Source organism: Monopterus albus, unplaced genomic scaffold (assembly GCF_001952655.1).
Source record: "Monopterus albus unplaced genomic scaffold, M_albus_1.0 scaffold111.1, whole genome shotgun sequence".
Classification (NCBI taxonomy): domain Eukaryota; kingdom Metazoa; phylum Chordata; class Actinopteri; order Synbranchiformes; family Synbranchidae; genus Monopterus; species Monopterus albus.
Window position 1 is genome coordinate 843,133 of NW_018127991.1, and position 11,764 is coordinate 854,896.

The window sequence follows — 11,764 nt, forward strand, 5'->3', positions numbered from 1 at the left end:
AGCAGGACTCAACTGTGGCATCTGGGATTATTCAGCCTCCTTTGTCAATAAGTTTGGTGAGCCGCACTTTCTTCTTGACATCACTATCACTTGTTGTTTTCCACTGAGCCTCAGAACCCAATCACTGTTTCAGGGAATATCAAATATGGTGTCAGAATTAGGGCTTGTATAATACGTACGTATGATGAGCTGTTTTTGTTATTATTATTAACAGTTAACAATAAACATATTGTACACAAAAGACACATTAAATTATGATGAGAATCTGTTTCACAGAAGTGTTCTACTTTAGGTCACAGACAGGCTTTTCTGCTGCCTGACCGCAGCAAATATGTCAACATGGAGAAGCATTTTCTGCGTAGCTACATGGACCTGTTGGTTCAGACGTGTCATCGTCGTGGCGCACTGGCCACAGGTGGCATGGCTGCTCTGCTGCTGCCTCAGGACCCACTCAGTGACTCCCACAGAAGGGTGTTGGCTACTGTCACCAGGCAGGCATATCACAGTTAACACACATACATGTCCACAAAACTCACTATTTAAAACATTGCAAAGTGTCCTGATGATTTTACTGTGGCTGTGATTTTTGGCACAGACTCACTGTCCCTATCTCAGCAAGTGAAAATCAACATAGCGTTACAAACTAAGCAGTCACTCTGGTTATCCAGAACTTCCCTTGCTTAGCCCACTGTTCCACTGCCATACCGCTGCTACTGAAACCACTACTGGTAAGGGTAGAAAAGTAGAGGTATTAGATCTTATGAAAATATTCATTTCAACATACTGTACATTAAGAACATTCTCAACATGATCTTATGGTGCAAATGTCTCACCCTGCGTTGCACATTTCTTGCATTTTTTTTTTTTTTTGTATTTTGCAATATAATTTGATTGACAAGCTGCCCCAGTGTGATGTGTCAGAGTTAAACTTTCACAACAAGTTAATCTATCGACAAAAAATGTATTTAAAAAACACAATCCAGTCATTCTTTGTAACTCATGAGGCCACATAACATGTGAATGCAGTGGATGCGCATCACAACACGGTCAAAGTGCCCATTAACTAGCAGTGATGATTTGACTGTCGACCACAGACCTGGTTTTTGTTGGTCAGTGGTGCAGTCACTTTGAGCACCCTCACACACACTTCGTTTTCACATCTGGACACACCTGCCAGCGCAAAGTTGACAGACTGCTGCTTGGTAAAAAGGCACCGTGATGCACATGGTGTGAAAACATTAATTGTGCAGGTATAATATTAGGAAACACAGACTTGCTACCCGCACTGCACGTCATGTGTTTGTTGCAAGATAGGGCCCTGTCAACAGGGAAGGATCCCATTTAAATCTACTGTATATGGCAAATGACTTTTTTTTTTAGGACATAAATATTTTCATGTCATTGCCAAAATACCCCTAAGAAATTATTCTGAAATTGCAGACAAGTAAGGTAAAGTGTATTTCTTCTCTAATTATAATACATTTAGATTACTCTTAAGCATTTATCATTATTGATCTGCAGGTTACAAGTTCTCATAGATCAAAGTCTTAGTCAAGGGGAAAGTTTACCGGAAGGACAGAGTGGTCTTCAAAGTAATATAAACTTTTCTCACTGGGAGGAAGGTGAACTTGATAACAACCCACTAGTAACTGATGAAACGACTATGAAATATCACAAATTGCTTAATTTAGGTAACTGGGGTCTACAACACCAAAAAAGGCCAAGATTAGCTAAATGTCAGAAAAACTTGTGTGGCAGAACTACTACCCCATTAATCCCCTCGCAATCCCCTGATTTATCCTGTGACTCTCAGGGCACCCAAACCCTCCATAGGGAGCCATCGGAATAAACTATCAAATTGTATAAAGTAGTTAAAACTAGCTCCATCTCTTACACACCAATATATTTGTATTACCAATCTAATTATTTCAAAACAAAAACATATTAATCACTGGCGTCATTTATCTGTACAATGAGTACTTTTGATATTTTAGGTACATTTTGGTGATGGTATTGCCCACAGGAAAGTAAACATTCTATTCATCAAAACATAGGACCATTATAAAACTGTCTAGCTGGTGTCCATCATACTGCACTGGTGAGGGGAGGGGAGGCCTAACTGAAGTATTTTATTAGTCACAATTATTTCTGTAGTTATTGCTCTGTCATATTAATTAACCACATAGTGTTCAGTATCATTGTGCATTTACACTGGTGATGTCTGTATTCTGTGCGGAGGTGACAGATGTTCTCTGCACAATGACTGTGTTTTTAAACTGACATATGCCGAGTGCTCTGGCTTTCCCACCTCCTAGACTGAAGTTACTGGAGATCAAGGCTGGAGTAGATGGTTTTATGGTGTATGACCTGAACTTAACCGAGCCAATGCAGAAAGTAAGAACTGGATCAAGAGCCATATAAAGCTAACTATAAATGCAGAGTGGCTAATAAAGATGTCGTTTTCTGTTCATTGTAATCCTTCACACTTCCAGCTCTTTCAGCTCCACACTGAAAGCGATAACCAACTTCACCAGCTTCGAAATGATGTCACTGTGACTCCTGAGGACCTGCTGTCCATGCCCTCGGTCAGTTGTTCAGTTGTTCCTGAAGAACTCAAATGCAGAATCCTGGGGAAACCCAAACATTTTTTTTCTTTTTTTAAACTGCATATGTTAGGGGGAAATGAAAAATCCCCTTATATAGAGAAAGATAGGTGTAAGATGAAAGCGAAAACCACCATAAATTGTCTTGGTTAGGTGTTGTTTAGCCACAAGCTTCCAGAACAGCCTCAATGCTCCTTGTCATAGATTCTCCAAGTGTGTGGAACTGGAGGAATGAACAGCATTCTTCCTAAAGATCATCCCTCATTTTGTGTTTTGATGATGGCAGTGTTTAGCGCTGTTGCTCCAAAATGAACTGAACTGAAGACGTATGGCAGCACAGGTTTCAGGTGTTCAGCTTGAGATCTGAACTCATTTTCATATATGTCACAGACAGCTCGATAGCTTTATATAAAAGAACAGCATGTACAGTCTTGGTCTCTAATAATAAAGTATAATTTGGTGCATTTTGTTTTTCCGTAGGGAGGAGTTACCCTTTATGGTTTGAAGTATAACATAGCAGTTGGTGTCCTCTTCATTAATGCTTGGCTATCTGGTAAGTTCATTCACATATTCATGTTCTTTTCATTTTCAGTAGCAAGAACTAAGTCTCATTTTGATGTTCTGTTTCCTAGGTAAAGGCCACTTTTTCTTCAGAGGCCAGGTCGAAGATTCAGCCACAGCAGAGATTTCCAGATCACAGGTGCTAAATGATCCAAGTACAGCATCCACAAGTGTAGGCTACACTGCAGAGCATTTGCTTTAGAAATGTATCTAGGTCTTAGCTAACTTTTTTTAGTTTTGCATATGGATGCTAGGGAGATGTCCCTATCAATATTTTGGGAGGACAGAAATGTACCTACCAGTATTTGAGCAAACCCATGTGCATTACCTTTGGAGTGAAGTCATGTTAGATCATTCTGATGCGCTGGAGCTACTGAAGGGGTGGTGGGGTGGCTAAAGCTCGTGTTACATGCAAAATAAGGAGGCGGTAGCTGTTGGTCAGTGTCCTGACAACAATCTTATAGTGGCTGACTTCGATAAAGTTAGAAAGATATTCACAGATTCAAAGTTCATGGATAAATAGTGAAATGCTGATAAAATAGAAATGATGCCTCTTTTGTTTTACTGTAATGTAGACAACAAGCTCAGTTGTAGCTTACTATACTGTCATTTTGGATAGGCTAGAAAGCCAGGGGAATGGAATTATTTAGTATCTAGGAAGCAGCATCAGCCAAGACAAGCAGAGCAGCCCGATGAGGGAACAGGTGCATCTTCAATGTTTCAGGTGAAGCTCTAATTCATGGGCAGCAGGGGTGTTTAGAGGTGGGTCCAGGGGGCCCTTGGTTCAGAACAACCAACTTGAACTTAAAGATGCACTCTGTACTTTTGTTCTTGTTCCGGCTGCATTAAAAACCACATATAGAAGTGTATTGTCTAAGTCAATCCTCTAAATATAATTTTTATAACCAAAAAAATGTTTTAATCTGTCTTGTAATCATAGATGTATCAATTTCCATATGTTTAAATGATCTTGTACATGCTGAAAAAAATTGTCTATGTAAACAGTAGTGTAGCTATTACCCAGTATATCTTTTTAGTGTGTCTCCTGAAAGTTGCACAGCACCCAATACATCCATCCATTGTCTATACCACTTATCCTGAATAGGGTTGCCCATCCCAGCTGACATTGGGTGAGAGGTGGGGTACACATTGGACAGGTCGCCAGTCTATTACAGAGCTGATACTTAGATACAGACAACCACACACACGCGGACAATTTGGAGTAACCAGTCAACCTAAGATGCATGTCTTTGGACTTCGAGAGGGAGCTGGAGTACCCGGAGAGAACCCACGCAGGCACAGGAAGGACATGCAAACTCCACACAGAAAGGCCCCGGGTCGACCCAGGGTAGAACCCGGAACCTTCTTGCTGTGAAGCGACAGCTCTAACCACTGCTCCACCATGCCACCCAACCAATATTTAAAAACTCCAAATACTCAATACACATAGAAGTCCAGACCAGTGCAACATATCACTCACATCTCCCAGCACTAGATTGTTGACAAATTTAACCCCTGTAAAAAGTGGTTTGTGGTGGGTTTCCATCTTTATTCAGATTCATATGTGTGTGTGTGTGTGTCAAAAAGAAATGTATTTTGACCCAGGAAGTCAAATCTGACCATTTAGATTTACACCAATCATAAGGGATGAACACCACTGTTCTTCTTGGGATTTTAACTCTGCATTTTAACCATCAGGAAATGACAGGATGTGGTCTGCAGGCTAACAGACATGGACACTCAGCAGAACAACAATAAAAGAGCAGCACATTCATGTCGCTGATAGTACAGCAGTATATCTGATGAGCTTTTATGTGGGCTTGCTTTTTCTCTGTCATTTTCTTTTTTCACAAGTCTCCTCCTATATAAGTAAAAGGATGGAGCAGAGTTAATTTTGACAGGAATGTTCAATTTAGTTTTAGTCTTAGTCATTTTACAAATGAAAACTGAAGAACCTCCATGTAAAAACTATTCTGCCATACTTGTGCTGTGGCTCGGGTGGTGAGGTACTGAGACTACAGCTGCTTCCCATGCGTCTTATATAGGTCCACATTTCCCCTCACGTGCCTTTTCCTAGCCCTGCCCACATAAGTTACAAAGAGTGAGGAGAGAGGAACCAAGGAGACAGACATCCTCTTCTTTTGATCCTTCATCTGAAACATCCAATCGCCAACTGATTTCCAATGAAGGGGCATGCCATTCCATAAAAGACTTCCACAAATGTTGCTCTCATGCAACCTCCAGCAGCAGCCTCCTGGTTCCAGAGAGCAGGAATAAGAGCCTCCTCAAGATGATGGACTGGTACGACATGAGAAGCAGCCTCAGTGTTCTTGGCAATGGATTCGTCATCAGACTGAGCTGGAGGACGACAGCAGGGTGGTGAATAGGCATCTGGTGACTGACCTCACCACGGAGGTCAGGATGGAGCTCAGCACTGTCTGTCACTCGGTCAGGTAAGTAGACTGACAAATCTATGGGTCAGGAAATGTAATTTAATTTGATTTAGACTTGCGTTGTTTTTCCTATTCTTATTTCAGTTCTGATTTTTGCCCGTACTGAGGTGTCTTAACAGTTCAAACCACAACACCCCCATTCTTATGGAGTGAAATGGACTTTTATAGTTGTTTGAGATACAAATTGAAACTGATGATTTTCTGTGCAAAGATGATTCCGTCATACCTGTTCTGTGGCATAGGTCGTGAGTCTGTTTGTCTTCTTCAGGGCTAAACAGATATTACAGACAGCAGCGGACATGTTCCTAGAGGTGGTCCTAAAGAGAGATTTCCCAGAGTTCATCACAAGCTACTTGAATCAGGACCACACATTTCTCAGCTCCCAGAACACTGGCCAGGTGGAAGCCTTGGGCAAGCTCCATCCCACACTGTGACAGCCCAGCTGGAGGACAGCTTCATGTTCCCTGTGCAACAATTTCTATACAGGACCCACTCTGGCCTTGTACAACTTACACTGGACATTTTCATTACTTTTGGATATTTTAGAAACTTAATTGTTTACTTCAAGAAAATTACTCAAGAATGAAAATAATCCTTAGCTAAGCCTAAACCATGCATGACACTGGTTCAGTGTGAGTTCTGCTCACATCCTTTGACAAAGCAGACATGGGTCTGAATGCTCTGTGGCTCCATCGCTCCTTACTGCCTACAGCATCAGCTTGAAGAAGTTATAATGTTTAAAAAAAAAACAAAAAAAAAAAAAAAAAAAAAAACTACCCCCCCCCCCCAAAAAACAGGTTTTAATTAACCTGCATTTAATTAGTCTCCTTTTTTGCCTTTGTTTGGAGCAAGAGTGTGGTACATCATGCAACAAAGGCCCTTGAGTCAACTGTGGATATTGCAGTTACTGTACAATATGTGGTATACCCTTAACCATTCAGTCTCTGGGATGACACTGGAAGACAAATACTTTATAACAAGAAAGCTGTATTTGAAAAGATAAAGTAACCCACCACAGGTACTGTATGTGCTTGTACATATTTAGTTAGATACTGTACTTTTGCAAACCTGCTTCTGTGTTGGCAATTCCACTACATCTCGGTAGTCTGGCCTCATTTAATTGTATGAAAGGTCTGAGCTAAAATCAGTCTGAACATGGCCTAAACCTTACCTTTAAACTTAGATACCCCGGTATGGCAGCTGGGGGCACACTATGTCTAAGTGTCGACTTCAAGCCAATGTTCTGAGGTTTCTCTGTCAAACATTTTGCTAAAACTCAAACATTATATTTATTAGGTTAAGTACGAGACAGTACGTCTGTTATTACCAAAAAGAAATGTATTTTGACCCAGGAAGTCAAATCTGACCATTTAGATTTACACCAATCATAAGGGATGAACACCACTGTTCTTCTTGGGATTTTAACTCTGCATTTTAACCATCAGGAAATGACAGGATGTGGTCTGCAGGCTAACAGACATGGACACTCAGCAGAACAACAATAAAAGAGCAGCACATTCATGTCGCTGATAGTACAGCAGTATATCTGATGAGCTTTTATGTGGGCTTGCTTTTTCTCTGTCATTTTCTTTTTTCACAGGACTCCTCCTATATAAGTAAAAGGATGGAGCAGAGTTAATTTTGACAGGAATGTTCAATTTAGTTTTAGTCTTCTCATCCTTCTCTTTCCAACTGGGAGCGGGCAGTACCCCCATGTGGCAGAGAAGAGAACTACAGGAAACTGACAGTAGGGTTTAATGGACTCGATAAGTAGATAAATGCACACAAACAAAACAGCAATTTTTCTTTCATGTCGTTTGTTTTTGGGAAACACCAGCTCACATTGTCAGCAACACCCAACATTACCAACACTACCACAATGGTACCATTTGGTTTTGCAAACATTGTTTTATTAATCCATTTGTCAGTTTGTAATATATAAATTACTTTTAAAAACATGAGACGCAGATGCACCTATAAGAAGGACATGGCGTGAAAACACAGGAGTTATAGAAAAACTAAACTGTGTTTACAGAAGCCATCGTAGCCAGACAATGTCCACCTCTCCCAGAATCCTTTTTTGCCACCCCATACCATATTTTTCTGTATTTTCAGTTACAGAACAGCTGTGGACAGGGCTTGTTAAATTGTTTAAAAATGTTAACTGGGCATCATCTTACTCCAGGTGCCAGCTCCCTTTCCCCTCTTTCCTGTGGTGCTCAGTCCATTCAGATCAGTGCAAAGTGGGGGCGATTCACAGCAGCCATAGCCCACAGACAGGAGTTGGGGGAATGGGGAAATGGATGTGTTGGTGGATAAGGGGTCTGGCGGCCTGCTCACACCTCCTCCTCCTCCTCTCTTCTTATCCAGCCTCACATTTCATTTCCCATGTCATCGTGCTCTCCTGCTGACAGGTCGCCGTTGGCGCTGATTGTGGTGCTGTTGTCTTGGTAACCGGGAGGCATAAAAGCCAAGCTGTAGGGGTAGATCTTATGGCAGGTGGCTCTGTAAGCCTCAGCAGCCTTCTGCTGACCCTCGCCCAGCTGCCCTTCACGCAGAGCCTCCAGCACCTCAGTACAAATCTGTAGCACACAAACACACACAGTTCGTTTATCTGAATTACTGTGGACATGCTGAGACATGGCTGAGTTCGGTAGCCTTGTGTTTCTGGTTATCTGGGACAACCAATGTTAGGTGCTGTCAAGTCAGATAGCCCCAAGTAAACCAGAATCAGACTAAGTTGAACTGGCTTTATTCCTGTATAGTTATTGGTAAATCATCACCAACCTGTATGCTTCTTCCAGACAAAGACTCATCTAGGGCCATAGCTATCTCACAGGCCATCTTCTCAGAAGAACGCTCCAGGTAGACCATCATCTTAGCAGCTGGGAATACAAAAAAGAGAGAGAGACAGTCAGTATAGACATACAACTCCACATGCAAATCTGACTGCAATCTTCAAGACCTTGTAACATTTCCATCCTCACTTTTGGTCTACATTGAATGGATATGAATCAAGACCACAAATACAAGTGTGCCCCATATGTGGCATTAAAAATCCAATTTGGTTGGTTTACACTTTCATTAAAAGCATAGTATGTGCTTGTGGTTGTATGCTTCTGCCCACAGTCACCTTGACCTTCGACCACCAAAATCTAATCAGTTCATTCTTGAGTCCAAGTGGGCGTCTGTGCCGAATATAAGTGTGTCTGAAAGTGATGATGAAAAACTGGTCCATGTATTTGTTACTTCCAGGCTGGACTACTGTAACTCTTTACTATCAGGATGTCCCAGTAATTCCCTAAAAAGCCTCCAGTTAATCCAAAATGCTGTAGCCAGAGTGCTGACAGGAACTAGCAAGAGAGATCATATCTCTCCCATATTAGCTTCTCTCCACTGGTTCCCTGTAAAATCCTGAATAGAATTTAAAATCCTTCTACTTGTGGTTCCTAGAGTCCACAGAAGCAGAATGGGAGGCAGAGCCTTTAGCTATCAAGCTCCTCTCCTATGGAACCAACTCCCAGTCTCAGTTCAGGAGGCGGACACCCTCTCTACCTTTAAGATTAGACTTAAGACGTTCCCTTTTGATAAAGCTTATAGTTAGGGCTGGATCAGGTGACCCTGAGCCTTCCCTTAGTTATGCTGCAATAGGCCTAGGCTGTTGGGGGGCCCCAAGGTGCTCTGAGTTTCTCTTGTTGCTTTTCTTTCTCACTAACTTTGTCTCCTCTCTCCCATATGTGGTACATCATGCAACAAAGGCCCTTGAGTCAACTGTGGATATTGCAGTTACTGTACAATATGTGGTATACCCTTAACCATTCAGTCTCTGGGATGACACTGGAAGACAAATACTTTATAACAAGAAAGCTGTATTTGAAAAGATAAAGTAACCCACCACAGGTACTGTATGTGCTTGTACATATTTAGTTAGATACTGTACTTTTGCAAACCTGCTTCTGTGTTGGCAATTCCACTACATCTCGGTAGTCTGGCCTCATTTAATTGTATGAAAGGTCTGAGCTAAAATCAGTCTGAACATGGCCTAAACCTTACCTTTAAACTTAGATACCTCACCAGCCATATCAATATGCCCAGTGTTTGTTTGGTTTTTTTTGTGTCCTGATTATCAATGCACTTTTTTTTTATCTGACCGATAGCCAATGATCGTTAACCACCTATTAAGCATTAACCGACAAGATTAAAAGCTAGGCTATTTAGAATGGATGAGTGTGTGTGACCCATGAAAAATACTTCTTTTCTAGGGGTTTATTTTCACACCTGCAGATACAACACAACAACAAAACATGAACATAAACGGAACACACATCATAGCATCAACCACCCATGGAACTGTAAATGGGCCTATAGCTTCTGTCCTGAGGCAGCTCACGCTACTTCAGGGGTGTGTGATATCATATTAGATGTGGGCCATGAATGTTGCCTCCTTTCAAAGTAAAACAGACCACTCTCAGCCTATATTCCTCTGAAAACTGCAGGTACTGCAAAGACCTTAATCGTGCAAGTAAACCTTAGAACCGGCATCACATCTCAAACCCATGGAGAAGGCAGAAAAGAGGGTCAGCAGCTTGTGAGAAGTGCCAGTGTGCCATAGAGTAAAATGTAGCATCGCTGGTACTGTGTACCACTTTAGCACTGAGACTAATGGAAACACAGTGAAATCTCTGAAAACCTCCTCCTCCTCTCTTGACTTAATAATCAAAACCCCCAACGGGTTAACAAAACAAACTTATAGCCTACTGGTTTTTGTTGGCAGCAACATGTCAACATGCTGTGGGACCCGCGGTGAAGGATACCCTGTCTGATGGTACCAATGTCCCAGGAATGCAAAGATAGCGCCTCACTAGTGGCCAGCATGGGGAAGCCTCTCCGCTGGGGAAGTGTGTCTGATTAGATTTCCACCACACATCCCCATGAGTCAATATGTGGCCTCTATAGCCTATTTTTCAGCAAACTGTTGACATTTTTAACCATTTAACTGATAGAATTAATCTCTTAATTCTTATCGTCGATTAATGGTTAGGGGTGTGCATCCCTAGTTCTGAGGCTTTTCTTTCCTCTCTCCTCTATCCACTCACCCCAGCCGGTCAAGGCAGCAGGCCGCCCTCCAAGTGCTGGGGTCTCTCAGAGGCTACTTCTGTTAAAGGGAGTTTTTCCTCCCCACTGTTGCCAAGTGCTGCTCAAGGGGGATTTGTTGGGTTTTTCTGTAAGGTCTCGACCTTACTGTGTGAAATGCCTTGAAGTGATTTTTGTTGTGAACTGGTGCGATATAAAAAAAAAAAAAACTAAATTGAACTGAATTGAAATAAACAAATAAAGTTTAAAAAAAAAAAGCAAAACATGGTTCAGAGTGGAGGATGAATTTAAGATAAATGACAGATGTCTCATTGGGTCTGAGAGTCAGTGTGGTGTGTGTGTGTGTGTGTGTGTGCTCTGTACCAGCAAGTCGGTGTGGGATAGAGTTGGAGTGTTGGCTCAAGTAGTTCTTGTTGAAGCTCTGAGGGTTGCTGTCCCCAAACAGCCTGGAGATCTCCTGTTTCAACACTGTCCTCACTGCCTCCGCCAAGTCCGCACTCTCACCCACTGCACACATTAAACAGCAGCAAATAAAGCCTCAAAAATCTGAACTCAAACAGAGATATGTCCATCTATTGAGGAACACCAACAGACGTATTAGTGGATCAAAGTTAGATGGACACTTAAGGTTTCAGTCTACTTAACAGATGCTGACAGCGCCCTGACTCAATGTGGGTTCATGCCAAGATCACACAAGGTTTCTGATGATTCAAAGTTACATGCAGAACACCTGCCCTTCAGGTATCTTTGAATAACTTGCCCGAATAATATGCAGCAGACATCACTATGAGACATCAGCTCGGGGTGGGCTATGCTCACCTCGTTTGAAGAAGCGCACTAGACACTGGTGCAGCCATGGGTTGGAAGGTTCTATGACTACAGCCCTCTTTATTGACTGCAGCATCAAGAGATACTTCTCTGAAGGAATGAAGAGAAACAAAAATAAAGTTAGTTTAAATAAATAAGGGTGCAACCATAATATCTTTACTTACTGAATTACTGATGATTGCATGAAGCACAGTTAAAAAAAAAAAAAACAAAAAAGGCTGGCAG

The 11,764-nt window shown here is 41.8% G+C and overlaps 2 protein-coding genes across 2 annotated transcripts in view; one reads left to right on the top strand and one right to left on the bottom strand.

Moving 5' to 3' along the window:
- The window catches only part of ugl (ureidoglycolate lyase), a 14,151-nt gene extending 6,869 nt beyond the window's left edge, over positions 1-7,282 (top strand). Inside the window, 8 exon segments of the mRNA XM_020611258.1 lie at positions 1-56; positions 293-491; positions 2,316-2,394; positions 2,493-2,585; positions 3,084-3,156; positions 3,236-3,306; positions 5,496-5,617; positions 5,886-7,282. The exon segment at positions 1-56 is cut by the window's left edge and continues 19 nt beyond it. Of these exon segments, the coding sequence (XP_020466914.1) occupies positions 1-56; positions 293-491; positions 2,316-2,394; positions 2,493-2,585; positions 3,084-3,156; positions 3,236-3,306; positions 5,496-5,617; positions 5,886-6,051 (859 nt within the window). The 3' untranslated portion in view covers positions 6,052-7,282.
- Positions 7,283-7,329: 47 nt separating this feature from the next.
- LOC109966437 (N-alpha-acetyltransferase 15, NatA auxiliary subunit-like) overlaps positions 7,330-11,764 on the bottom strand; it is a 21,091-nt gene continuing 16,656 nt past the window's right edge. The window contains exons 18-20 of the mRNA XM_020611266.1: positions 11,075-11,218; positions 8,405-8,502; positions 7,330-8,199 (exon numbers count right to left, since the gene is read on the bottom strand). Coding sequence (XP_020466922.1) covers positions 7,990-8,199; positions 8,405-8,502; positions 11,075-11,218 — 452 coding nt within the window. The 3' untranslated portion in view covers positions 7,330-7,989. The remainder of the gene's footprint in view (positions 8,200-8,404; positions 8,503-11,074; positions 11,219-11,764) is intronic.